Genomic DNA, 27,003 nt, shown 5'->3' on the forward strand with positions numbered 1-27,003 from the left:
GGGTCCTCTCTCTAATGTCCTTTGTGTTCTGGCCTGCTCCAGATTAATGCAGTCTAGGACCTCCTCTGTCTGTTTCCTGGTTTGTATGGCTGTCACCACAGGATCTGACCACACACACTCCTTTAAAAAGCAGTATTAGCAGCTGAGGTCCATGGATTTTTTTTCTACTTGTTTATCTTGAGTATAAAAATTACACAGGCTTCTTAATTCTATTATGGGAGGTTGATCAGTTTATTAGATATATTTATTCCATTTAATCTCCTCTGTCTTTGGATGTTTGTCCTACTGCTGACCCTTTGAGTACTGTTTGTTTCAGGATATTGCATATTTTATCCTGGGCTTTGTCATCTTCATTGTCCCAGAGGAGTGTAATTGTGTTGTTGTTTCGTGTATTAAGTTTGTCTCTTACACCGTTATGTTTTAGTGAAAGTAATTATTTGGAAGATTAGCTGATCATGGCTTTACCCTGGTGTCTGAAACAGATTAAGGAACAAGTTCAGACTTGAAGTGTTTCCAGTGTTTCTGATGTCTGTCAGATTACTGAGGACGCTAAATCAGGCTGGCCTAATGCTGCTCCCTGCTGGAAATCCTTTTCTCCCCACTTGCTGATTCTCAGCAACAGTTGTGAAGGAATCTTTCTTCCTAACTTTTCTTGTACGAAGACAAAGTGACTTTTTTTTTTCCTCCCCAGACACAGAAGCTTTTCCCTATTTCAGTGCACACTTCTTCCCTGCCACCTCCAGCTCACAGGCAAAGCTAGTATTCTGACACTTACTTTCCTGTCTTTGTGTTTCTGTCCTTCTCAAACCATAGGAGATTTCTGGGTTTTTTTTACTTGGCTGGTAGCAAGTTCTTGCCTTGCTTCTTCTTGCCCCTGTACTCATTGCTAACCTGTTTCCTTTTCTCCAGAATGGACGCAGATCATCACCAAGTACCTGTCGGAGCAGCTGCAAAAAATTGCCGAGTTCTACAGGCAGCTCCCGGGGCAGGGCTGTGGTTCACCGTCTGGGCCGATGCCCCAAGAGGTGGAACAAGCGTTGAAGCAGTGGGACTACAATGAGAAACTAGCTATGTTCATGTTCCAGGTGAGGGACTGGAGGGAGCTGTTGGGTGGGCGTGTGGCAGAGGGGCACTAGGGAGGAAGTATGCAAAGGGATTCATTTGTGTAGAATATGCTCCTTTTATGAGTAGACTTCCGGGGCTGGATGTAGTTTTGAGCTCAATGCTGGAACAGCGTACAGAACTGTGCAAACTTCTGGAGTATTTCTGCTTTCAGAAAGCACACAGCTGCTGCTGCTCTGCCCGACCTTGCTGAGTGTTGCTTTTGTCCATTTGCTCTGCCGTTGTCTGTGTGCAGGATGGCATGCTGGACCGACATGAATTCCTGACTTGGGTCCTTGAGTGCTTTGAGAAGATACGATCAGGAGAAGATGAATTTCTGAAAATGCTCCTACCCCTGCTGCTGCGGGTGAGAACTTGCCCATCTGGCTTTAGGAGAGCACTAACTTCCTCTGTCGTCAGTCCCCTCCCTGTTGCCTAAGGGATGATGAGCTATTTTGCTCTGAGAACACTAGGGAGTGACCTTCTATTTGACTGTCATTTGGCAGCTAATGCAAGGAAGTCGTCTTTGTCCTGATCTTTTTTGTTTCTTTCCTTCCTTACCATGTTTTCCTGCTCTAGACCTGGTAATCCCTGCCCATGTCATGACTGATAGTCGGATTCTTGGGATTCTTTGCCCACTACTGCAGGGAAATGGCTTTTCTTTCCTTCTGTCACAACATATTCTAGCCAGGCCTTCCAAGCCCAGGGAAGGCTGGGTGTGGGCAAAGTGAGGTACATGGAGTCATTGCCATGGCAGAGCATTTGTAGAGTTTCTTTGGTGCTTAGTAGCCAATGAATGACGGTTTTGCTAAGGAGCTCTCTGTAAAAGGCAGCGTCTCTGTAAGGCAGTGCCACACAATATATGCCTTTGAGAGGGTCAGAGGTTTCTCCTATATTGTTTGTAACTAGGATGTTTTCCCCTTTTTTCCCTACAGTACTCTGGAGAGTTTGTGCAGTCTGCGTACTTGTCCAGACGTCTGGCCTACTTCTGCACCCGCAGGCTTGCTATGCAGCTGGATGGTGCTGGTGGGCACCCGCCCCACATCCTGTCCACGCAGCCAGGGAATGCTCTTCCTTCAACTCCCACCCCTCAGCCAGCCGCCGGGAATCCTCCCCCCAGCCCCTTCAGTGACTTACTGCTGTGCCCTCAGCACCGGCCAGTGGTGTATGGGCTCAGCTGCATCCTCCAGGTAGGCTTGAATAACAGTTGGTGACAGCAGAGTCGGCAGGGATAGTTTATGTTGTATGCCATCACAGAAAAATCACTGCATGCTGAGTCAAGAGCTTCCTGAGAGGGGAAGTCTTAAACCCTGACTGTCAAACGGTAAGTCTTGCTGAGGTGCTTCAGAGCTTTGGTACCAAACTCCAGTGCTACAGTAGTGCCCTTTACTGGCTTGCATGAGAAAAATGGTTTGGGCGTACTGAATGCTGTCCTGGGAAGAGACTGTCAATGAATTAAAAGGGGTCATGGTTTATGATCCCATGCGGGGAGCCTGGTAAGCTTTTTGCTCTGTTCAGATACCTTAGATGCCTAGGGAAGTTTTGCAGAAGAGGAATTGAGAAAGGGACATTTCATTTACTGTTTTATATGTCAGTAAATAGTTGTCATCTAGGGAAAGGAATTATGCCAGAAATGAAAGAATGCTTTGTAATTTGGTAAGTCCCTTTTTTTTTTCCTCTTTTTTTTTTTTAAAAAAAAAGAAAAAGAAAGTAATGCCGTTTGTGTGGTTGACCTTTTACTGTTTGGGCAGACCACTTTCTTCTGGAGTGGTGGCAGACTACGAAAAGGAATGACTCCAAACTCTTAAGGTGTAGATTTTCAACTGATAAAGTCATACCTTGCCGTAAAAGGGCAAGGTTACAGATGCCTTATTGAAAAGAGATGTTTAAGGGCAAACACTACTGTGTCACTGTGGGACTCAGTCCATCCAGTCTTTTGTATCAGAGAGATGGATGAGTAGTGTTTAATGTGTTTGTTCATGGTTGTGTGTCTTTCTCCTTCGAGAGCAGAGTGACTGGGTCAGGTGGATCCCTGTGGAGGGTGTGGAGATTGTCCCTTCCTGGGGAGCAAAGGAGCTTGTTAAAACAGAAGCTTTCAGAGAGTGCGGGATGGAGCAGAAGGAGAGGAAGAGAGCAAAGAGCTGGGAGCCTGCAGCTCAACAGAGAGGCTGAAACTGAGACCAAGGAGCACTGGCAGGATCGAGAGGCAGCCAGCCAGCTCTCAAACAGGGTAGAAAGAACCTTCCCAGGGAATAGTTGGCTAGAAGTAAAGATCTGTCTGTAAGAGTCGGGAGAGCAAGGGGCATGGGGAGTTATTTATAACCCCTTTTTGTTTCTATTAAGTCTTCTTTAGTCACTTTCAATTTTAAAAGTTTTTTTTTTCTAGTTTCTCTGTGGCGAAACATGGCTTTTTGAATATAAAAATTCTTTGTCTAGGGAGCTTACTTTAGGGAAAAGATGCAGGCAAATACACCTCAAAGATTTGGCTGACTTAGGGTCTGAATACAACCTGATTGAAAAGTTTGGTTAGTGATGGTCTCGTCTTAGTATATATCAGAAGAACACTTCTGATAGAAGATCCGCAGATCTTTTGACCTGCAGATAGTAGATAAGGCTAAGACAGATAGATATAGTGGTTGGAAGTTGGAGCTGGGTAAAGTCAGGCTGGAAGTAGAGATGCATTTCTAACAGTGTGCGTAATTAACTTTTACTCAAGTGTCTTAGAGATGTTATGAATTCTTCGATTTGGAGTGCTTACAGCAGCCTTGGTTGTCTGTCTTCAAGTCTGTCTCCTTGTAAGCCAGAAGCTTGTAGGGGTGTTTCCTAGGAATTGTTCAGCGAAGTTGTCTTGTGTTTATGTGGGTGTCTGTACAAGATCATAAAATAATGAAAGCACATGTATAATAATTATAATGGTGATTATAATAACAATACTATTGAATAATGTAATGAGTTTAGAGCTGTTGACTCATATTTCTGTTGCACTTTACCTTGGTGAGTGCTATAAATCATTAAATGCTGCTTCTGGGCCAGGAGGATTGGATAGCGCACTGACAATGCAAGTTGTAGAAAGTAACTTCACTTTAGAAGCAGCAGGGAACTCTGCAGCAACGTGTTGCTGCTTTTGGATAACCTAGAACCTTTTTGGATAACCTAGGCCTTGGCTTCTTAATCGTATCTAGGCCAAGAAAGTCAATACAGCAAAAAAACTAGTTTAGTCCTATCTATCCTAGTATAGTCTTTAGCCTGAAGACTCTTTCGGAGCTTGAGACAAATACCCCCCACACCCCCCCAAAAGTAAATATTTGTACAAGTTGGTGTATCTCTGGACAGTAGGATAGAGGAGTGGTTATTTCTGTAAGAAGTAACCTAATTTTGAGTGTTTTGATCGGGATTTGTTCAATGATACTGGTTTTCTGTCTGCTGCAGAGTATAATTCTGTGTTGCCCAAGTGCCCTGGTGTGGCATTACTCATTGACTGACAGCAGGATAAAGACTGGCTCTCCGCTGGACCACCTGCCGATAGCCCCATCCAACTTGCCCATGCCAGGGGGAAATTCAGCCTTTACACAGCAGGTGAGCAGCCTTCAGAAAAGGGAGCTAGAGTGGCCCAGGGTATTAGCTACATCTTAGTTCATTCAAGGTTTTCTTTTCATGCTGTGTGGTGAGCATAGCCAGAGGTGCTGTCTCACTCCTGAGGAGTTAACTGCTCCCATTCTGCTATAAACAAGACAGTGATGTTCTTGGAAGATGGACAAAATCTAACATCAAGTAGGACTACTGTCATGCTCTTTGTTTTCTGTTTCTTGCACAGCACTTCTAAGGCATCCTATTGTATGTTTATGCAAGTCTTTTTTTTTAGGTTCGAGCAAAGCTCCGTGAAATTGAGCAGCAGATAAAGGAACGTGGCCAGGCTGTGGAGGTTCGCTGGTCATTTGACAAATGTCAGGAAACCACAGCAGGTAACTTGCTGTAGGCTAAAATTTCTCTCCCCTGTTTTGTGTGTTACCTTGAAAATCTTCCCATCTGGCCATTTTCTTTGTTTTTCCTATTTGCTGGTGTTCAGTTTATTCTCAGCAATGAAGAGAACCAAATGGCTCTTTTTTCTTTCCAGTGCAAAATCTTGCATGGTTCAACTCCCCTGGACATAGTAGGAGTATCTATTACTGGAAGCTGGAAATGTGCACCAGAGAACTATACTCCTGTGTACTTGCCATGCTCCGATACTTTCCCCTAACATCTGCTATTGGCCACTGTGCGAGTCAGGATACTAAGCTAGATGGACCCTTGCTTCACCAGTACAGCTTTCCCTAAGCTGTCCTAGGCTGTCTCCTGAGCAATGAGCTCACAGAATTTTTTCTTTTTTTTTCTTTTTTTTTGGCTCCAGAGTCTGTTGTACCAGTTGCCAAGCATACCTTTCTCTTCTTTGTTCTGTTTTAGGTTTCACTATTGGCCGTGTCTTGCACACTTTAGAAGTTCTGGACAGTCACAGCTTTGAAAGATCTGACTTCAGCAATTCTTTGGATTCCTTATATAACAGGATATTTGGGCTGGGTCCAACCAAAGACAGTCATGAGGTGCCTTGGGACATTGCTGCTGGGTCCTGGTCTTGGATAGTGGCTATGTTCTTGTTTATATTCCACAGTAACTGTCCTGTATCTGCAGAGGGCTGCCTAGCTAGTGGTGCATGGCCAAGAAATGTGATCCCCGCTGAAACAGATTTTGTGCAGCCTTAAGTTAGGGAAACTAACTTAAGAGATGTATTAGGGAGACAGCCTCACTGAAGTTAGAATGGAGGTCTGTGCGCTAGTCTAAGCTTATGTGAACAGATGTGTGTAGGCTTGAGGCAATCCACACAGCTGGCTGAGGAGTCTCCTTATGGAAGGCATGAGTCCAGATAGAAGATTAATGGTAAAGACATGTTGTGTGTCTGAGAATAGTAAATGCTGGCCTTGCCAGATTTGGGGCTGGCAGCTGCTTCCTGGAAGTCTGGGAGCTCACAGTTCAAGTTCCTCTTAGCCTGGGAGGTGACACATTTATGGTGTGTAAGACCTCAGTGAAACAGATGCTGCATTGGTTCCTGGAAATGAGCTGCAAGGCTGGTAGTTTGCCTATTTGCTATAATGCTGTTAAGAAACTGTGTTCCAGTTTGTGCTAAGATTAGCAGCCCATAGATGTGCTGCTGAAAAGGGGATGAACTTCCTGAGGAAATTCCAGCTTGGAGATTTGTTAAGGGCTGTAGTTCACCTCGTGTTCCAAAGTGGAGTCTCTTTGGAAAGCGGAGACAAAGCAGGAGGGTTCTGCCTTGGCATCTCCTCTCCATGTTAGGAAGAGGCGCCTGTAGCAGACTGCAGTAGGCTCCCTGTGGTATCCAGCCTGAGGCCTTGGGGCTGCTCATCTCTCTTACTTGGCTCAGAGTCTCACCATTGTGCTTATATCTCAACAGATCTCCCCAGATGATGATGCAGTGGTGGCCTTGCTGTGTGAATGGGCTGTCAGCTATAAGCGTTCTGGACGCCACAGGGCTATGGTCGTGGCCAAACTGCTGGAAAAGCGTCAAGCAGAGATAGAGGCTGAGGTAAGTCCTTATTCCTGGTGGAAGCCTAAAAGCAGTAAAGGAGAGCAGTGGTTATCTGACTGCCAGTTTGTTGCAACACTGACAGGCTAAGGCTGATCTGTGCAATACCTTTTAACACTGCTGCTGTTAACCATGGCATTTGCTTCATCTAACCCAGAGCAGGTCATAAATGAACCTGTGGCATGGTGCTGTTTTGTGTACATCCCTTTGTGTATATCTCTTGGATACTTCTGGAGACAGGTGATTGCAGTGCAGAAGCACTAGCATTCGTAGACACTGTGAAGTAGTTGACAGAAATCTCTGTGTGACGGTGGCTTTCCTGTAAGTGCAAGATAGAAAATAGTCTTGAGAGGATCTCTTTTTTGGGGGGGGAGGGAGGGCTTGAGGGTCTGGGTGTTTATGGGTAGTGAGTTTCCCCTCTGGGGCAGCAGCCTGTACTTTTTTCTATTTCGACAGAGGTGTGGGGACTCTGAAGTCGTGGATGAGAAGGGCTCCATCTCCTCAGGCTCTCTCTCGGCAGCCAGCGCTCCTGTCTTTCAGGATGTCCTTATGCAGTTCCTTGACACTCAAGCTCCTATGCTAAGTATGTAATAAGAACCTGTGGTCTCCCAGTTTCCCACTAGCTTTCTCTCTCCTGCAAAATTTTGGACTTGCATGCTACTCTTTTGTAGTGTAGGTCTTGGTTGTACCCAGATTTTCTCTCTGGCTTCCTTGCAATCCAGAGCAATCCTTGGAGAGGGAGGGAGAGCAGCCTGAAGAGCCAGATGACAGGAAGGGAATGCAGAAGCATCCCTGTTAACAGAGTGTTGGCCAAGAATGAACGAGTATAACTTAGTCAGGAGTTAATTCAGGCTGAGAACTAGAAGGTGTGGTTTCTAACTAGTGAGTCACAAAGCTCTGGAATAGCTTCTCAGTAGACATACTGCAAACGAATTAAGGGGGAGAGGATATGGTTATGAATAATGTTGAGAGACTATGTATGTACACCCAGGAATGGCCTTTCCAATATAAAATCCTGTTCCTCTGGTCCCTGAGACTATCTAGCGCGCTGTTTACTTATTTACTTGCTGCCTGTTCAGGCTGAGCTTTCTGGTCTCTGCCCCTGCTGTAGTCTCAGAACTGCGTATTAGCTATTTTGACCATATTGAGATCTCCAGAAATACCTGTGGTCCTAGACCAGGTGTCTGATGAGGCTCAGTGTTACAGAAGAACTCTGATAACACTGACCGTCTCTGCTGTCCTTCCAGCTGATCCTGGGAAGGAAAATGAGAAGGTGGAGTTCTTTAACCTGGTGCTGCTCTTCTGTGAATTAATCCGACATGATGTCTTCTCTCACAACATCTACATGTGCACGCTCATCTCCCGGGGTGATCTTGCCATGGACTCTCATGGGCCTCGCCCGCCCTCGCCCTTCGATGACCCTACTGAGGAGCATGACAGGAAGGAGACGGAGGGAAACAGTGGCATCAAGCTAGAGGTGAGAATACAATCACCGTGGCCTCCCTCTGCAGCTCCCTGTGCTGTGCTTCCCCATTCTTACCAGCTTTGCAGCCTTCTTGCTATTGCCTGCCAGAGGATGTACTGGTGACTCATAGTCTTTCTTCCCCCGGGCTATTTCCCTAGCGTTTCAGTCTCCGAAGTAGAAGGTTATGTTCTAAGTAGTGGGAAATGGCCTGCAGAATGTAAAGGGGTAGATGAGAAAGTCCTGCGCTGCTCAGAGGTGAGCAGCATAGCACGAGGCGTTGTGAGGCCTACTCCTGATGTCAGGGCTCCGCAGTGTGTTTGGCTCCAATTGGGTTTCCCTTAACAGGTGCAATGGGTGTTGGTGTGAAGCAGTGTGCTGTCACTGTCCAACATAGAAGTGAAGCACTATAGTGAAGGAGTCCTGTCTCGTTCCCTGGTGTACCGTTGAGACATAAAGCTGCCCTGTTTGTTCCCAGGACACAGGTCTTTCTGAGTCCATGGACATTGACCACAACTCCAGTGTGCTTTTTGATGACATGGAGAAGACGGACTTTTCGGTACGTCCCTGCTGTTTCTCCTACCTGGTACTCAATAAATAGGTCAGTATGTTGTACTGGGACCAGGGACTGCGTACGCCTCACTTCTGTGTGAGTCCTCGTTCTCTGATATAGTGCCAGTGTGCTGAAAGTGGCTGCGTTTGAAGGGAGCTGATGCAACTAAAAGGTCCTTATAACCTGTTTCTGCAGGTTAGGATCCATCAGAGTAGAATGTATCTTGGTCATTCCTGGGGTCTCTTGCCTTGCGGCTGCTGCCAGCCCAATGCTTGGGTGGGCACAGCTGCTTGGGAGTGGGGAGGAAATGGATGACCATGATAACACCAGGAGAGTGACGATGGCCAAATACTGTTGGCAGCGAGATTCTTGGTGACGTGGGACAAGACACACATCTCCTACTGGATGTCCTACATCATACTGTGTAGCCTTCAGTACTTCCTTGGTTTTACAGTTCTTCAGTATATTCGTGGGCATAGTTCATGGTTGCAGAATGCTTGAAAGCATTCTGCAACCATGCAAAAATGATGTGTGGTGGTTGAAAATCCCTGAGTACTTACTTTCCTCCAGCCATTTCTATACTTTCAAGGTACACGCTGGCTGTTGTGATGTTCAGAGCTATGTTGCTTTCACAGGATCCTGGCTCATTTTGTGGAGGCTCCCAAAATCCTAAGGCATTGTTATTTATTTCCCATTGTTTTTAACTCAGTATAGAAGGTGGACCAGAAGCTGAAATGTAAATGATGTCTTAGTACGTTGCCTTGCCCAGTGCCCGAAGAACTGTATGTTTCTCAAACCTTCACTCTTCCTGCTCCTTTCTAGGCCTGAGCAGACGTAGCATCCTTCATCTGTCTTCAGTGCACACGTGAACGTGTTCCGTAACTGCCTTGTCTTGTCCTTACATCTCCCTAGATGTTTTCTCCTCCAATGCATTGTGAATCTAAAGCCAGCCCTTCCCCTGAGAAACCGGATCCTGAAAAGGAAGCAAAGCCTTTGCTGAAGGAAAAGTGTGCAGAAGGAATGCTAGCCTCCCTATACGACCAGCCTCGGCACATCCAGTATGCAACGCACTTTCCTATTCCTCAGGTACAAGACCTGCTTATAACCCCCGTGCTGCTGCCTTGTGCTCCTATCATGAGGTACTGCTGTAAGCATGAGCCTCGCTGAACAGTATTGAACCTGGTGCCCTTCTGTTCCCGTACTGGTGGGTAAGGAGCACAGTCATGCTTCTCTGCCCTGCTGCAGGAGAGCGACCTGCTCAAGATGTCTCTGATTACTCCCAGAGTAACCTCTGAGATGAAGCTTTCCTTTGCTTTTAAAAGATGCCGTTATAAAACGAAATTAAGCCATCCAGCCTAATAGTTACTAATGCAGTTGTCTCTTTTGGCTCCCCAGGAGGAATCATGCAGTCACGAATGTAACCAACGGTTGGTAGTTCTGTTTGGGGTTGGAAAACAACGGGATGATGCTCGGCATACGATCAAGAAAATAACCAAAGATATTCTAAAAGTTTTAAACAGAAAGAGCACTGCAGAGACAGGTTAGTAGAGCTTGAGCCTCTCCTGTCTAAGCAAAGAGCACCTTGCAGTTGGCTGGCTCCTTTGTTTTGAGTCTTACAGTGAAAGGATTTTATTTAATCTACAGTGCCTGGTAAGCTGTATTAGTCACTGGCAGTCTGAAATGACACTCTGTTCCCAAACATACTGAGCAGCAAGTAAGAAGATTTGGTTTCCTGCTAACAATATCTGGTTAATTGAACTCCCCTTCTTCAGAAGGGGATTAAGACATACCAGGTTCAGAGTGAGAACCCGGCTAAAACTTGCGGTTTTCAAACTTTATTTTCTTAAGTTCTTGCAGTGAGACCATTGTACAGAAGCAAGGAGAACTTTGTGCACGTTAGGCAAAGACCTTGATTAAACATAGCATGCTGTCATGCTTGGGGCATGACAAGGCATAGGATAGGAGACTTGGATAGCTGTGTCAAAATCATAGAGAACCTCTATTTTCATCGGCTAAGAATCTAGCTATGCTTTTTTTGCTCTCTTGGTCAGTCTGGTTCCTGAAAGGCGACTTGAAATGTGGTAGAAGGATAATTCTTTAAAAGATGAGATGCTCTGGCAAAGAAATTTTGAGGCTGAGCACATCCCATCTAGAACATCTAGCTGTCATCAGGGAGACTGTGTAAATCTAAATCAGAAGAGAATGTAGTTCCCCTCCAGGGGATACCTTTACTTGCAATAAGCTAGATGTTAATCGTACTGTTGTTCCCAGGTTAGAAATTCCTTCCTGGGCAGTTGATTGCTGTGAATTCAGGAAGGTGCTTATTGGCTTAAGGACCAGACTTGGGCTCTCTGGCTATGGTGCGTGTCAGGAAATGGTCTTGCTGAGGGACTGGCAGGTGCTGATGGCTAATTTCTAGTCATCTCATGATGAGAAAGGTGGTTTAATACTGTTTTCTGGCCTTCCCAACTTTGGCAGGTGGAGAGGAAGGCCAGAAGAGGAAAAAGAGCAAGCCAGAAGCGTTCCCAACAGCTGAAGATATCTTTGCAAAGTTCCAGCACCTTTCTCACTTTGATCAGCACCAAGTCACATCTCAGGTATGAGGCTCTCAAGAATGCCCCTCCTCCTTGGGCCCTGACGATGTCTCCCTGCAGTACTGAGAGCAGCTTCCTGGAGGGAAAGGGAGGTGGGCCTGATCTGGGACTTTTGCAGGGGGAGTTACTACCATGTATCTTTTTGCACTCATAGGTATCTCGCAATGTCTTGGAACAAATCACCAGCTTTGCCTTGGGAATGTCATACCACCTGCCTCTGGTACAGCATGTGCAGTTCATCTTTGACTTGATGGAGTACTCACTCAATATCAGCGGTCTCATCGACTTTGCCATCCAGGTAAGCATGGAGTGCCCAAGCGCTTCTGAGGATGGATTCATCAGCCTGAAAGGCAGAAGCGCTGTGCTGCCTTGATAAGGCTGGCTACTGGGATCACTGGTGGCCTTCTGACCTGTGTCATGAAAGTGGTCAGATTAGGTGGTCATTGCTGTGCTCCTGAGCTGCAGCTGTTAGAAGCAGTTTGTTTGTGGCAGGTAGTCCTATATGTCCTGTTCTGGGGATTATTTTTGCAGAGGCTCAAGGTTGACTTTAAAGGACTTGCTTTGCATCTCTGTCCCTGGCTGTAGCAAGGCCTTGCTTTGAGTGAGAAGGGGGTCATCTGTCTCTGGTGGCTCCTCCACCTCGCTCTCCTGCAAGGATGCTTGGCAGGTGGCAGTGCAGGCTGCATTCTGGATCCCACTAAAATTCAGTTGTCGTTTCTGGCTGGCTGTGCTAGGTGTCTGTTGGAGCCTTGCTATGGGTACTGATGGAATTGAGGATGTTAACCTTAAAAAGAGAGCCCAGTGAGATTTGTGTGGAAGGACAGAAGTACCAAACAAACTGCCTGTTACCATCTGTGCTCAAATCATAATTTGCCTTTGATAGCCAAGTGCTGGCAGGCCTCTTAGGCACAATTTCTCACTCAGGCAGCACAAGTATTGAGCATTACCTGTTCCTGGGGTACATCTCTAGGCAAAAAGCACCTGCCAGTCCCTGTCCTGGCAGGTCCTGTAGGCTGTGGGTGTGGTGTGCCTGCTCCATTTCTGACCTTACCTTACCCCTGTGGCTGTTGAAGGGTTTTTCTGTCATTGGGTGCAGTTGCTGAATGAACTGAGCGTGGTGGAGGCAGAACTGCTGCTGAAATCCTCCGACCTTGTTGGCAGCTACACCACCAGCCTGTGCCTGTGCATCGTGGCTGTGCTGCGGCACTACCACTCCTGCCTTATCTTGAACCAGGACCAGATGGCTCAGGTCTTCGAAGGGTAAGGAAGTCTTCCCCTCACCGTGTGGAAGGAAACGAGGTATCTGTTTGGGACTTGTAAGGGGCAGGAATATTTCCTAAAAGGCAACAACTTTGTGCCTGAGGATTCAGCTCACAGAATCTGAGGGGAAAGGGGTACGTTACCCAGTGGGCATGTTGCTGCGTGCTCAGGAGGTGTGGGTGATATTTATGTAATGAGGTTATCTTCCTTCAGATTTTCTTTTCATGCTGCTGCAGCATTTTTTGTCTCTATACAGTCTGTGTGGGGTGGTGAAACATGGCATGAACCGTTCAGATGGCTCCTCAGCAGAGCGCTGTATCCTGGCCTATCTCTACGACCTGTATACCTCCTGCAGTCACCTCAAAAGTAAATTTGGGGAGCTCTTTAGGTGAGTCTGAGGCAGGCTGGATGCAGTGGGTGCTGACCAGTGAGGCACCTTGGCTTAAGCTTTGCTTGTGATCTTGTTTGATGAGATTGTCCCTGAGATCCTCTCAATGGGGAACCGAAATCTTGGGACTAGTCCCTGTTTTGTAGGCAATAATGACCCAGTGTTGTACCATCTTGGCTCTTAGATCTTCAGGTAGTTTTTGGTAAATTGCCTTCAGTAGTCCTCTGCACCTCCACAGGTTTGTTCTTGTCCCACTCCTAGAAGATAGAAGTAGAGAGGTTCAGTGCTGCCAAACTGCTGTGTTTCAGTCTGGGGCCTTGGCTGACTGAGCAGCTTGTTGTAAAGACTGTTCCCTGCCCTTGTTCAGCGCTCTAAAAATCCTTGGACTGCTTCTGAACCTTTTCTGCTTGGTTCTGGGTTTGCTCTCGTGCCACCCTGCCCTCCTTGGCCTTGTTCTGCCCCTGCTGGCTCTTTGACTTCTGCTCTGCTGATGTTGGCCCACCCTGCGCTCTGACCTGTGGCCTCGCTTTACTCCGTGGCCTTCTGCCCTCTGCTTTCTCCAGGGAGCTGTGCCCCACCAGCCCCCTGCGGAGCTCCTTCCTCTGCAGCCCGTCGACAGAGTCTGCAAGTCTCACTGGTTTTTTACTTACATGATCCTGTGAAAGGGTGGTTCTCCTTAAAGCCCGTTTCCCAGTGCGGTGCTCTGCTGTCTTCCCTCCCGGCCCGTTCTCCCTGTTCGTGTTTCCCGTGCTGGTGTGCAGTAGGGACGTCTGGCACTAAGTGTCAGTGTCCCAAGGGACTGTGACAGTTGCTGGCTGAACTCCTAGCTGCCGAGCGCCTTTGAAGTCTCTCTCCGGATGAAACTGAGAACAAGAGGAAGTGATGTAGTCAAAGGTGTGCTGGAGTTTTTTGGAGGAGCCATCACACGTGGAAGTGTTAAACCTGATATTAGTTTAAGTGAATTCCCAGAAGCTATTCAGCAAGTCTTTAAAGTAAACAGCCCCTCGCAGGCAAACAACAGGGACTGGGGACTAGGAGCAGGAAGAAGCTTCATTCAAGGGTGACTCTCTCCCTGAGGAGTCCCACAGGAGTCTGTGCTAGTGCTTGTGTTGTTCAACATATCAAAGTTGTAGTAATATCAAAACTTTTCATGTAACTTTATTCAGAATATAAAAACTGAAGGTGACTGTAGATAGGTGTAGCAGGGCCCAGTGACTAGGTAGTAAATTGGCAGATGAAATTCTGTGTTGATAAATACAAAATAGTGCACAAAGGATTGTTCTTGTTCCCCTCCCAGCTTTACATAGCAATGGATATGTGCTACTGCTCAGATAGAGGATCTTGTAGCTGTAATAGATACATCAATGAAAATGTCATCATAGTATTCAGTAGCAGTCAAAAAGCAAACTAAATATTAGGTATTGTTTGGAAAGGAATGGAGAACAGAACAGAGGGCATCATTATGCTGCCATATAATTCAGGGTGCAACTGTATCTTGTGATTTGAGGTTCCTTGGCTTAAAAAGCGCATCGTGGAGTTAGAAAGGTTTAGAGGAGGGTGAGTAGATGTGTAACCAGAGGTCTGGAGTGGCTTATTTATGAGGCATAGTTGAGTGGATCTCGTCCTCGTGAGGAAAACTGAGGGAGTTTGACAGAAGTTTATGAATCCTGATCCCTATGGAAAAGGGACTGAGTGTTCAGTATGTCTTACAATACAAACTCAAAGAGGTGTGAATAGAAAATAATAAATGTTAGGTTCAGAACAAAAGGGAATCCTTCTTCGTAGTGCTTCTAGTTCAGCTGTGGAACTCATTCCATATTGTGAACTCAAAGCCTGCTGGATACAAAAAGTAGGTGGACAAATCTGTGGGAGGAAAATCTGTTGAGAAGAGCGTTACCTTGTGCTCTGAAAGTGTCTGAGCCACAAGTTCTTAGGGTGGGAAGGATGTTCGGGCAGTGTTGTCACATGCCTGCTTTGCTCTTATGCTCTTTTTTGGGCATCCCCTATTTTGGCACCAAAGGCTGAACTAGGTGTTTCTTGGATGTGACCCGGAATGGCCGTTCTCGTGCCATGTTAACTGAGCCCCCTGGCAACTTCCAGGTGCTTCCACAGCAAAGAACCAGCCTCACTCCTCTGAGAGAAGCTTTGTAATACAAACCGATCTTAAGTCTCAATGTATTCTTGCCCAGGGCTGGGCTTATCTTGCGCAGAATTGCTTTGCTTACACACATCAATGGGAAACATGTCTGTTGTGTTCCTAATCCCTCCTTCCTGTCCTGTTCAGTGATTTCTGCTCCAAGGTGAAGAACACAATCTACTGCAATGTTGAGCCATCTGATTCCAACATGCTGTGGGAACCTGAGTTCATGATTGACACTATTGAGAATCCATCTGCACTTAACTTTACGTACACCAACCTGGGCAAGAGCCTCAATGAAAACCCGGCCAACCGCTACAGCTTCGTCTGTAATGCACTTATGCACGTGTGTGTGGGACACCATGATCCAGACAGGTGAGAGGCAAAACCTTCAGAGTTTTACTGAGACGGTAAAATTCTTAGGGAGGCTAAGAAAGCCAGTAGCTCATGCTTGGCCTCCTTGGAAGAAGAGTCAAAGCTGGGTCCCTTAAAGAATTGTTGACCCAGCTGTGTGTGTGTCTAAAATGTTGACCCCCACTTTTTTTTTCTTTTCTTTTCTTTTTTTTTTTTTTAATACAGGGTGAATGACATTGCTATCCTGTGTGCTGAGCTGACTGGCTACTGCAAGTCTCTAAGTGCCGAGTGGCTGGGTGTGCTCAAAGCTTTGTGCTGCTCCTCCAATAATGGGACCTGTGGCTTCAATGATCTCCTCTGCAATGTTGATGCAAGTGAAACACTCCAAAGGGGAAAAGGAGTTGAACCAGGAGTGGAGGGATCCCTGGGGAGGAGGCAGAGATGAACAAGGGATAGAGCTTTGTCTTCTGAGGGTGGGGGAAAGGCTTTGAGTATTGGGGCTACCTTTTAGTACTGTTGCTGCCTGGGCTGATTGCGGATGTTGACCTGGGGTTATGGCCCCCCTGTCCCCCAGCTCCTAGTCAAGCTGACGGTGGGAATGAGGCAGAGCCTGTTGCGATCATTGGCTAATCTCCTCTCTTCCAGGTCAGTGACTTATCTTTCCATGATTCCTTGGCCACCTTTGTTGCCATTCTCATTGCCCGGCAGTGCTTGCTGCTGGAGGACCTGATCCGCTGTGCTGCTATCCCCTCGCTCCTCAATGCCGGTAAGTGCATCCCTGCAGAGAGCTTGTCAGTGCTGGCCAAAGGCCTGAGCTCCTTGAATGCTTTGTGAACCCCATAGCTGTGAAACAGGCCTCCAATATTTCCTTTACAGTACTGTACTTCAGAATTGAATCTTTTGCTTTAGAGCATTTCTGGCCTTTTGGTTTCCATGTCTCACTTCCTGGAGTTCAGGAACAAGCTGATACAAGGACAGGAAGCTGTCACCAACCACACTGTCTCACCAGTGTACTCAGCTCTGAACTCCAGCAGTGCGTTTCCCACTGCTGACATGATTTGGGTTAGCATTTTGGCTGGAGCAGCCAGCTGACCAATTGGCCTTATGGTGTCTGGGTCACTCTGCCATTATTCTGCCAGCCGCCTTCCCAGCTTTGCTCTGGGGATTACAGCATCCAGACTGACAGGGTGAAGTTGGGGAGGTGGAGTGAGCAGAATGCAGTGCATGTCTTTGGGAATAATACTGATTTATTTGGTCACTTGCATGTTAATTGCTGCATGTGCTCTGTGTTTGTAAATACAGTAAGCCTGCTGCAGCTTCTCCACTGGCTGCTGCAGGGCAATGCAGTGTAAATAGCTTTTGGATTGAGAGTCAGCTGTCCCAGTACTTGAGAAATTTCAAGTTGACTGTCGTCTTTACATAGCCTGCAGTGAACAGGACTCAGAACCAGGAGCACGTCTGACCTGCCGGATTTTGCTCCATCTGTTTAAGACTCCACAGCTGAACCCATGCCAGCAAGATGGCAGTAAGTGAATGAAAATAGAGCCTTTCTTTATTGTGAGAGCACTGAGGCTCCTGCACCCTAAGAAAAGAGATGCTGGACCCTGTGATCAGAGATCATGCCCTGCTTACTGTGAATAGAGCAGACCTAGTCTGATATGCTGCTCTCTGCAGAGGACAAAGAACAATATCCCTCCATTTATTTCATTCCATGGTAGCCAGGCATCTTGGAGAGGAGGCTCAGGAGGCCGGGAACTCATGAGTAGAGGTGGCCTTGCTGTCACTAAGCCATTGGAGTAATGATCACATCTTTTTTTGGTCTATAGCTTTGTACAGCCTCTTAGCTTGGTGCCAGAAGCTGCTATTTCACAGCACTCCCTTTTTGTCCGATGATGGAACCAGTCCAGGAAGCTCTGTTCTTGGCTCCTCATCAGTATCCTGATTGCTCGGATCTCCAAACCCAGCCCGTACACTACGTTAGGGTACTGTTGGAGCTTGGAGTTCATGACACAGGCACTGTTCCTCCATTTGGATTTCATGGTTCAGTTGTCACAGCATAATTGTCCCTGTGCTATGCTATACTTAATTAAATTGACCCCATGTTACAGAGGGGGAAAGGACTAGCCTCAGGATTTTCTGAGCTTGATCCTGCTAAACTGGCTGACATATAATTCAGGCAGCTCCGGAGCCTCAGTCCTTTTCACTTGCTGGCTACTGCCCTTCACCGTTGTCCTCTTCACAGACAAACCCACGGTGGGAATCCGTTCCTCCTGTGACCGTCACTTACTGGCAGCTTCCCAGAATCGCATTGTGGATGGAGCAGTCTTTGCAGTGCTGAAGGCTGTCTTTGTTCTGGGTATGTACCTATGTTAGCCCGAGCCTGTAAGAAAGAATGGTTTTTAGTGGGATGGATGATAGAGATGTATTGGCTTTATAGAAAGGCAGAGGAGGTCTGTGGTGGATATGTAGCTGGTCTGTCTGGAGCCCTCTGGCTGAACTATCAGTATGCTTCATCTCTCTGTCATCTGCAGAGAGATTGCTGATCGTAGGGAGAGTGTGCAAAAGTTCAAGCTGTGTTGTGGGTCAGGTTTTGGGTTTGGCGTTGGTGATTAAGTGACACTTGCTCCTTCCTTGTAGGAGATGCAGAACTGAAAGGCTCTGGCTTTTCCCACCCTGGAGGCGTCGATGATCTCATGGATGATGAGCTGGGTACCAGGAAAGCTGGTGGTCGGGTAGTAACTATAGAAACAGCTAGCTTGGATATTTATGCGAAGTATGTACTAAGGAGTATCTGTCAACAGGTGAGTCTGTCCCATCTCTGGGTTTGTCCTTGTCCCTTCTGCAGATAGGTATATTCCATACAATTTTCTTCAGGCTGGGTTTGGCAAGTATTTTGTTGAAATATCAGTAAAGAACCAGCTGTGGTTCTGCCATGTGATGGCGCTAAGGATTGCTCATCACCAGCAAAAAGGTTGAACAGCGTCAAGAATTGAGTGTTGAAGTATGCGGGGACTGCACATCCCCTCTGCTCTGGTAATGGCACGGGGCTCGTAACCGAGGAGGGGAGGGCTGGGAGTGGTTTGCTGAGATGTTTGCTGAAGGCAGAGAAGATAAGCATGAGGAAGACGGCTCGTCGAAGTGATAAATGGTGCCTCTCAGAGTGTAGCTTAAGTATTGCTTGCAGCTAGGCTGTTAATGTATCCCTAGGCTTTGCAGTGCCCTGTTTAGTTAATTAAAGGAACAACAACAAAAATCTTTTGCTCAGCCCTAATCTGACAGCACCAGTAACTCTGTTTCTTTGTGGAAAATTGACATTTGAGGAACCGAAACCTAGCTAATAATGTACTTAGTTGCAGATTGGAGTGGCTGTTGCCATTACCATATGAAATTGAGTGAGTGATGAAGGGTGTCCTTGGCCTTGGTTACAAATTTATTCTGTCAGCAGGGAAGATGCAGTGTCACAATTTAAAACCTGCATTCCACTCAGTGCTGTGTCAGCCTTGTGCTTTGTGATGTTGTTTGTTAATTGGCTCATTATACAGCAGTGTTATCAGCCTACAGAAGAACTGAAGCTGCCTGTTTATGAGTATAAATTCAACCTACTTCATGCTGAAACCTGACTGTAGCATTGACAGAAGTAGATCTTCCCTTGCTGGTCCCAGTCTACGTAGGAAGGATGCGCAGCAGGCAGAATGTGGGTGTGTGTGTGTGTGTGCGCGTATGTGTGCAGGAGGAAACAGCAAAGTGTCAGATATTGCAACTTGTACCAGCTGTTGGCAGCCCTGGATATGTAGGAACAAGTATTCTGGTAGATGCCAGTGAGTGCCACCAAATTGTGTCAGGGCTCTTGCAGCTGTAAAAGGTATGCAAAACTGTGTTTATCATCAGCACCTCTAGTCCGAGTGATAGATGTTGCAGAGTTGGCACTATGAGTTCTGAAATGTCTGTAGAATGCCTTAAACCACATGTGGTGATTTCTCAAACTTGGAAAAATATCGTCTCACATTCAGGTGTGCATTCTTTGTTAGACTTCATCCTGAGAGGGGGACAAAGGAGCAGACTGCAGAATTGGGTTAAAGGTTTCTTGGGTGCAAATGATTATGACTTAATTGTTGATTTGCCCTTTAGTCTATCTAAATTAATAAACATAACCGTGATTGGCCCTGTGAAAGGATTGATTTCATGGATCTGTGACAAGTCAGAGCTTTGAGGGAGACCAGAGTCAAAGTTGTTAACCTGAATCTGATGGTTGGTGTAGCGAAGTTGTCCATAATGCTTGAAAAAGTTTTTTTTGTACTCTCCTGAGAAGAGACAGATGAAGGGTTCCGTTTCAGTGATACGGAGCCTGAGGAGATAACTATATGCTCAAAAAGAAATGTTGGAGAGACAGGCTTGATAGTCTTTCAAGGGCAAAGATGGTAGCTGACTTCATACTTGTGAGATTATCTAAATATAAAGTGGGTCAGAGGCAAAGTCCTACTGAATTCCTGTGGAAAGCTGGGCAAGTGACAAAAAGAACCTTCCCAGGGATATGGATATTACATACACAAGCAAGGGAGAGAGAATGGTGTAGTGACACCTGATGCTTGCTGAATCAAGACAGTACAGCTCATGAAGAGAAATGATTGTCAGGCATTACCCTGTTCCAATAAGGTTCTTGTGAGTTTGGTGTGTTCCCTTAATCTCCCTGAGACTGAAGGCAGAAGCACCAGTTTGGCATCAGACGTGAGTCTGTGCTGACCCTGCCTCCCTGTGCTTGTCTCGCAGGAGTGGGTAGGCGAACGATGTCTGAAGTCCCTCTGTGAAGACAGCAATGATTTGCAAGATCCTGTCCTAAGCAGCACCCAGGCTCAGAGGTTGATGCAGCTGATCTGCTATCCACACCGACTGCTGGACAACGAGGAGGGAGAAAATCCTCAGCGGCAGAGGATTAAACGCATCCTACAGGTGCAGGGTCCTGACAGAGTCCGAGAGCGTCCTAGTAACTGCTTAACGTGGTGTTAGAATGTGGTTGTCCAAAACGCAGATCTCTGAGGGATCTGATGCTTGTTACCAAGGGAGCTGAGGGTGTGGGTTCAGGACGTGGTTTGAACTGAGACAAGGGCTCATCTGAAGTGTGTGTGTTGCAGAACCTGGACCAGTGGACTATGAGGCAGTCCTCGCTGGAGCTGCAGCTCATGATTAAGCAGACAGCCAACAATGTGAGTTACTGCTCAGTGGAAGCATGCAGGGATGTGTGTTGCTAGTGTTGAAGTGGCTGCTTGTGAGGCGGTGAGGAGGTGGCCTAGCAGAAGTGAGAAAGTGAACAAAGAGGATGTATGGGTGAGTCTGGTGGTAGCTAAGAATAAGAAAGATATGGGGAGTCTGAGACCCCAAGAGCAGCAGCCCTGGGGGAATTAGCTGACTGGGTTTGGACTGCGTTGTGTTCAGATGTGCGTGTGTCAGTGGGTGCTCTCAGAGAAAGGCTTAGCTCTCCTCCCTTCCCTTGCCCTGTCTCCAGGAAATGAACTCCTTGTTAGAAAATATAGCCAAGGCCACCATTGAGGTGTTTCAGCAGTCAGCAGAGACCAGCTCTGCTAGCTCTGCTGGCAACGGAGTCAACAGTATCAGCAGCTCAGCAAGTGCTACACCTGCCAGCAACAAATCCAAACCCATCCTCAGGTAGGTGAGCCCAGCATGAGGCTGCCTTGTAGACAAGTCTGGATCATGGGTTGGGTTACAAATTGCTTTTCCCCGCTGTGTTGTCACAGCTCCCTGGAGAGGTCAGGAGTGTGGCTGGTAGCCCCTCTGATTGCCAAGCTTCCAACATCAGTGCAGGGCCATGTGCTGAAAGCTGCTGGAGAGGAGCTGGAGAAAGGACAGCATCTGGGGTCGTCATCCCGCAAAGAGCGGGACCGCCAGAAGCAGAAAAGGTGAGTCCTGGGGAAAGGGCAGGTAATGCTGGCTATGCCGATCCTCCAGCCTGGCAGCGCAGCTCCTTCGCTGTTCTCTCTGCAGCATGTCCCTCCTGAGCCAGCAGCCGTTTCTGTCACTGGTGCTAACATGCTTGAAAGGACAGGATGAGCAGCGGGAAGGCCTCCTCACCTCTCTGTACAGTCAAGTCCAGCAGGTAGGTGTCCTGCTTCTCCCCTCATTTTCCTCAAGGGCTCATGCCTCAGCAGGCTGGCTATTGAGCATGTCCTCCATGAGTGTTGTCTATCTGAGTGTGTGCTCAATAAGGTGAAGGTCTTGCCCCAGTCAGTGCAGGGTGCTTCAGTTGACCTCCTCAGAGTCACTAGATAGTGGGCAACACAAGCTGCTCTCACACTTCAGGGCCCAGCTTCTGAGGTCTGTCCTCTCTCCTAAACCTCTTAGATTGTTACAAATTGGCGGGAAGATCAGTACCAAGATGACTGCAAAGCCAAGCAACTGATGCATGAGGCCCTGAAACTCCGACTGAATTTGGTGAGCAGCCAAAAGGGGGGTGTTAACCATGTGGGCTGAAGAGTCCTCTCCCCTTTTTCTGAGCAAGCACACAATGAGGGGGCTATCTATGTCCTGATGAGAGACATCCCAGCTGCTTCTAGGTCTTGAGCCCTGTGTGGGATAGGGCGGGTGGAGAAACTCACTTGCTCTGTTTGGCCAGGATGGGATCCACAGCCTCAGTCTCTCTTTCTGAGATGTGCTGTGCAGATTGGTCACAGCATTGCCTTCCCATTTCAATGTTTTTGGAGTCCACAGCACTACTGCTTATGTCTGAGGTTTGTTCTGCTGACAGCAGTTTCCTTCAGTCCTCTGTAGGAGTTGCTGTAGCAGAGGAGTTGCTCCGATTTAGGCTCCTGTCTCACTTTCTAATCTTAGCATTTCTTCTTGCTGTACCTGTGACTCTAAATTATTCTTCCCTGCCAGGTGGGAGGAATGTTTGACACAGTTCAACGGAGTACACAGCAGACAACTGAATGGGCTGTGCTTCTCCTGGACATCATCAGCAGTGGCACTGTGGACATGCAGTCAAACAAGTAACTTTCTGGCTGGCTTCTGATCAGTACACTTCCCAAGGGAGGCCGCCCCTTTCTTGTGTGAGCTAGCTGTTGGGAGGCAGCCCCTGTCTTGTGTGAGCTAGTTGGCTCTCTAGACACCCTGTCAGAAATACTGTGGCCGCTGAAAGAGACTTTGGAGTAATAGGAGGCTATAACCTAGGTCTTGTCGTGTAAGTGCACTCTGATATATCTACAGCAAACCTGGGTTTCCAGATGCAAACAGGCAAGCTGGGAAGAGCTTGAGCTCAATGCCCTTGAGTTGGGACCTGCAGGGACAACTTTTTGGAGAAGCTGAATGGGTGGCCAGGAGACCAGTCTTAATTTGTGATACTGCAGTTGACTGAAATGTGAACGCTCTGGGTTGTATAAGGAAAGGAGGATTAGGTGTGGGAGGTTAGACTGAAGAGCGCTCCCTCCATGTGGAAGAAGAAGCAGCTGAAAGCAGCATAGCATGCCATGAAAAGCCCTGTGCTCAGGGGCTTGACACTTTTGTGTACAGGCAAAACTCTCAACAGCCTAATAACGTTTTGTTACTGTGATGGCAGAAGCTCTGTATCTGCTTCTCTTGTGACTTTAGCCTTTCTGTTCTGACCAACAGCGAACTCTTCACCACGGTGTTGGACATGCTGAGTGTTCTCATCAATGGCACCCTGGCTGCCGATATGTCCAGCATTTCTCAGGGCAGCATGGAGGAGAACAAACGGGCGTACATGAATCTGGTCAAGAAACTCAGGGTGAGGGACGCTGGGCCCTGCTTGGGATGCTGAGAGTGCTATGTCACAGTGGCCCAACTATGCAGATTTATCTGTCTCTCACATATGATACTTGTCCTATTGCTGCTTAGAGAGGCCATGATGGTTGCACTGGGGTGAAGGGTGCAAAGGTGATATGTAGTGATAATGAGGGGGTGGAAGTTGACACCGGTAGAGGCACAGGTGGGCTCTGGATGCTTTTCTCTGAGCAATTCTTGAAGTCTTCTCTGTTCCCCTTGTGTAGAAGGAGCTGGGGGACCGGCAGTCTGACAGCCTGGAGAAGGTGCGACAGCTACTTCCCCTTCCCAAGCAAACCCGAGACGTCATCACCTGCGAACCTCAGGGATCTCTCATTGACACCAAAGGCAATAAAATAGCTGGCTTTGACTCCATCTTCAAGAAGGAAGTAAGTGAAGCTGTGTTTTCTGTGTCATGGCTGTGTGCAGGTGTCGCTTGTCATCTGAAACCTTGAGTCTTCACTGCTTGGGAGGCCTCTGTGTGCTGCATACCTTGTTGTATGCTGAGCTTGATGTGGCTGGCTACACGCGGCCAAGCTGGCACCTAACCCTGTCCAAAAAGGGGCAAAATTAGGTGTTAATGCATGCTAATGCTCAGTGATATGTGCTGCTCTCACCTGAGAAATTATTTAAATTTTGGGTTTGTACTCATGCCTATCCGAAACATAAAGAGCAACCCATAATCCCTGTTGCATGACTTACTGGGCAATGCCAGCCTGTGACAGGACACGGGCAGAGAAAATGTTTCATTGCTGGAGAGAGGAGCAGTCATTGATGAAAGCCTTTAGAAATGACTGCTTTGCTGTGTGGAAGAGCAAGGACCAGTAGGAAGCACTTAGGCTGCTGTTTGGGACACACTCAGTGAGGTCTGATGGAAGCCTAGAGTCTTCTGTACCCTAGCTGGAGAAATAACAGAGGCTTGTAGGTTCTTATTTCTTTTTGATTAAAGGGCTTGCAAGTCTCTACAAAGCAGAAGATTTCTCCCTGGGATCTGTTTGAAGGCTTGAAGCACTCGGCCCCCCTCTCCTGGGGATGGTTTGGGACAGTCCGGGTGGATCGCAAGGTGTCCAGATTTGAGGAGCAGCAGAGGCTGCTTCTGTACCACACGCACTTAAAACCCAAGCCCCGTAGTTACTACCTAGAGCCACTGCCACTGCCCCCTGAAGAGGAAGAGCCTCCCACACCTGTGGCTCTGGAGCCCGAAAAGAAGGCTGTGGAACCAGCCAAAGCTGACAAAACAAGCTCCAATCCCACCACCTCTACTGAAGAACGCAAGAAGAAACAGAGCAAAGCCAAGAAACGCAACCAGTCTGCCAGCAAAAGTGAGGTAATCAACTGCCCAACAGCTATGGGTGTCCCTTGTCCAGGCTTGCTGGTCGCAGGGAACTCCCTTGGGTCTTCCAGAGGAGCCTGTGAGCAGAGAGCAGTGTAGTGATGGAGATGGAATTTTTCCTCTCAGCTGAGAGTGCTGGAGCTCTGTCTTTCTCCCTCTGCCCTGGCGTAGGGCAGATCTTTCCCTAAACCCTGATGGGAGGGAAAGAGAGTGCCCAGCTTGGATAGCACCCTGTACTTCCTCCTGTGGACTTTGCAGCCCTTTCATACACTTGATCCAGCTGTAAATTCCCAGTGTATGCTGACCTTTCTTATGCCTTTCCTTGTCCTTGCAGGATTTTGTGTTGGGTCCTAGCCGAGGGGTTTCTTATGGAGTTGGCATGCCTACAGATCTCTTGCATCACCAGGCAGGAAGCACTGTGTCTAGACTGGCATATGGGCAGTCACCAATGGGTCTCTATGCCCAGAATCAGCCTCTTCCAGCAGGTAGGTGGGGAGGAGGAGGTGAGCCTGTTGCACCTCTTCAGAACTCTCTTGTGAGAACGCTTTCTGCAAGATGGTCCTACACACTCTTGCTTCTACCTGTTGTGTATCCAGATATGGTGATGAACTGCCACTCCAGAGCTGCAAGGCTCAGCAATAGCACGTAACTAGTCAGTCTCTTCCTCTTGCAGGTGGCCCTCGCCTGGATACATCCTACAGACCTGTGCGCATGCCACTGGGGAAACTTGTTCAGAGTCGTCCTCCCTATAGTGGGGTGCTGCCTTCAGGGATGGGGAGCATGATGGGCCTTGACCCCTCCTACAAGCCAGCAGTGTACAGACAGCAGCCCCCGGTATCCCAGGGGCAGATCCTGAGGCAGCAGCTTCAGGCAAAATTGGTAAGTCCAAGCTGTGCTGCTGCTCTCGCCAGACCCTGTGGCACAGCAGGGCCTAGCTGTGCACTGAGGCTGTCCCTTCTGGCCAGAACTCTCCAACCTTGTCTCTGTTTTTGCCCTGGAAAGCTGTTGTCTCTCAAGTCTGTACCTCTGGGGTAGCTCTGTTTGCTACCTCCTTTTTGGGTACATGTCACTAATGGAATTGGTGGATATTGTCCCAGAAGTTCCCTGGGACACCTGTGGCTGTTGGTCAGTGAGAGGGGCACATCCTGGCTGAGGGGTGGCAGGGATGTTAGTGGCCTATTTCACCCAGTTCAGGGGGAAGCAGATACCATTAGCATCTGCACACTGCATGCTGTGCAGCAGCCTGGTGGGTTTGGGTTTGCAGTGAAACTACCTGTCTGGTTGGTGATACCGAAAAAAGTTTTTCTTGCCTTCCAGCAGGGCCAGGGCATAATGGGGCAGCAGCCAGTGCGCCAGATGGCCCCAACCCCGTCCTATGGAGCACTGCAGCCCTCCCAGGTAAGTGGTAGTGACCCCTGTTAAGACTGGGATCTGGTTCCTGCACAGGACAGTGCTCCTAAATCCTGATATAGCTCAGTTCTTTTCACTCCTCATTTACTTGCCAACACAAATGTGAATCCCAGAGGTGAGCAGCCTCGTGACAGCACTGTAACAGAGCTGGTTGCTGTCCTTTGCTCCCGTTTCTCTTCTGTACCTCATTGCTGACAAAGCTTTTGTGTTTGTTTGTTTTGTTTTGTTTCATTTCAGGGTTACACACCTTACGTCTCCCACATAGGCCTTCAGCAGCACCCGTCCCAGTCAGGCACGATGGTCCCTCCTACCTATTCTGGCCAGCCCTACCAGAATTCCCACCCCAGCTCTAACCCAGCCCTGGTGGACCCTGTTAGACAGATGCAGCAGAGACCGAGCGGCTATGTGCACCAGCAGGCCCCAGGCTACGGGCACACCTTGGGCAACACGCAGAGGTACCTCCCACCCTTCTGGATGCTAAGAAACTTTGTATTTCGTCAGGGCCTTCCCCACTCTGTTTAGACAATCCTAATAACAAACTGTGAAAAGCCTGTTGTTTTCCATGCTGTGTGGTTCAGCATCTGAGTCCTTTGCATCCTCAAGGGAACGTCTTTTTCCAGCTTTCAGTCCTGGGAAGAAACAGAGAGACAGGAGGAAATTCGGAGAGATGCCAGCTGCAGGCAGGAGACAGTGTTACCAGCCAGAAAAGATGAAATTGGGAAGTATGAGGCAAATGACCTGGGGAAAGTGTTTTCCATTTGAATCTGGCCAGCTGATCACTCACTAGAGGCTAGATCTGGGACTCCCGCTGCTCCTGGGCAGGCATACATCCAGCAGGGAAACTTTGCAAAGAGTGGGCTAAGTATCATTATTCAGAGCCTCTTAAACCAGGCTGGATGAAGCCCTGAAGGGCCCTGCTGTCCCTTGCCTTTTCTGCAGAGAGGTAGCGTGGGCTACAAGGGGCTGTCAGGGCTGTGGTGTTGATGGCAGGAGCTGGGTTTGGATTAAAGAAGATAGCCCATGAATCTCGTAGTACGTGGTTATG

General features: G+C 47.8%; 1 protein-coding gene across 4 annotated transcripts in view; it reads left to right on the forward strand.

The window, feature by feature from the left end:
* MED12 (mediator complex subunit 12) overlaps window positions 1–27,003 on the forward strand; it is a 38,267-nt gene that overhangs the window by 4,839 nt on the left and 6,425 nt on the right. For 3 of the 4 annotated variants that reach the window (XM_064518399.1, XM_064518397.1, XM_064518396.1), the window contains exons 5-40: window positions 910–1,085; window positions 1,358–1,468; window positions 2,037–2,291; window positions 4,531–4,677; window positions 4,964–5,063; window positions 5,542–5,678; window positions 6,548–6,679; window positions 7,136–7,262; window positions 7,927–8,156; window positions 8,620–8,700; window positions 9,607–9,780; window positions 10,090–10,234; window positions 11,173–11,291; window positions 11,443–11,586; window positions 12,385–12,548; window positions 12,805–12,936; window positions 15,221–15,448; window positions 15,653–15,797; window positions 16,073–16,193; window positions 16,851–16,952; window positions 17,670–17,783; window positions 18,065–18,228; window positions 20,195–20,374; window positions 20,557–20,628; window positions 20,928–21,088; window positions 21,178–21,339; window positions 21,425–21,536; window positions 21,782–21,871; window positions 22,316–22,425; window positions 23,045–23,180; window positions 23,443–23,604; window positions 24,165–24,542; window positions 24,883–25,033; window positions 25,222–25,427; window positions 25,866–25,946; window positions 26,196–26,413. In XM_064518399.1, the coding sequence (XP_064374469.1) occupies window positions 910–1,085; window positions 1,358–1,468; window positions 2,037–2,291; window positions 4,531–4,677; window positions 4,964–5,063; window positions 5,542–5,678; window positions 6,548–6,679; window positions 7,136–7,262; window positions 7,927–8,156; window positions 8,620–8,700; window positions 9,607–9,780; window positions 10,090–10,234; window positions 11,173–11,291; window positions 11,443–11,586; window positions 12,385–12,548; window positions 12,805–12,936; window positions 15,221–15,448; window positions 15,653–15,797; window positions 16,073–16,193; window positions 16,851–16,952; window positions 17,670–17,783; window positions 18,065–18,228; window positions 20,195–20,374; window positions 20,557–20,628; window positions 20,928–21,088; window positions 21,178–21,339; window positions 21,425–21,536; window positions 21,782–21,871; window positions 22,316–22,425; window positions 23,045–23,180; window positions 23,443–23,604; window positions 24,165–24,542; window positions 24,883–25,033; window positions 25,222–25,427; window positions 25,866–25,946; window positions 26,196–26,413 (5,467 nt within the window). Of the gene's footprint in view, window positions 1–909; window positions 1,086–1,357; window positions 1,469–2,036; window positions 2,292–4,530; window positions 4,678–4,963; window positions 5,064–5,541; window positions 5,679–6,547; window positions 6,680–7,135; window positions 7,263–7,926; window positions 8,157–8,619; window positions 8,701–9,606; window positions 9,781–10,089; window positions 10,235–11,172; window positions 11,292–11,442; window positions 11,587–12,384; window positions 12,549–12,804; window positions 12,937–15,220; window positions 15,449–15,652; window positions 15,798–16,072; window positions 16,194–16,850; window positions 16,953–17,669; window positions 17,784–18,064; window positions 18,229–20,194; window positions 20,375–20,556; window positions 20,629–20,927; window positions 21,089–21,177; window positions 21,340–21,424; window positions 21,537–21,781; window positions 21,872–22,315; window positions 22,426–23,044; window positions 23,181–23,442; window positions 23,605–24,164; window positions 24,543–24,882; window positions 25,034–25,221; window positions 25,428–25,865; window positions 25,947–26,195; window positions 26,414–26,578; window positions 26,999–27,003 lie in introns of those variants that run through there. The other variant, XM_064518400.1, reaches the window with a different exon arrangement.

This window comes from Dromaius novaehollandiae, chromosome 11 (assembly GCF_036370855.1).
Source record: "Dromaius novaehollandiae isolate bDroNov1 chromosome 11, bDroNov1.hap1, whole genome shotgun sequence".
Lineage (NCBI taxonomy): Eukaryota > Metazoa > Chordata > Aves > Casuariiformes > Dromaiidae > Dromaius > Dromaius novaehollandiae.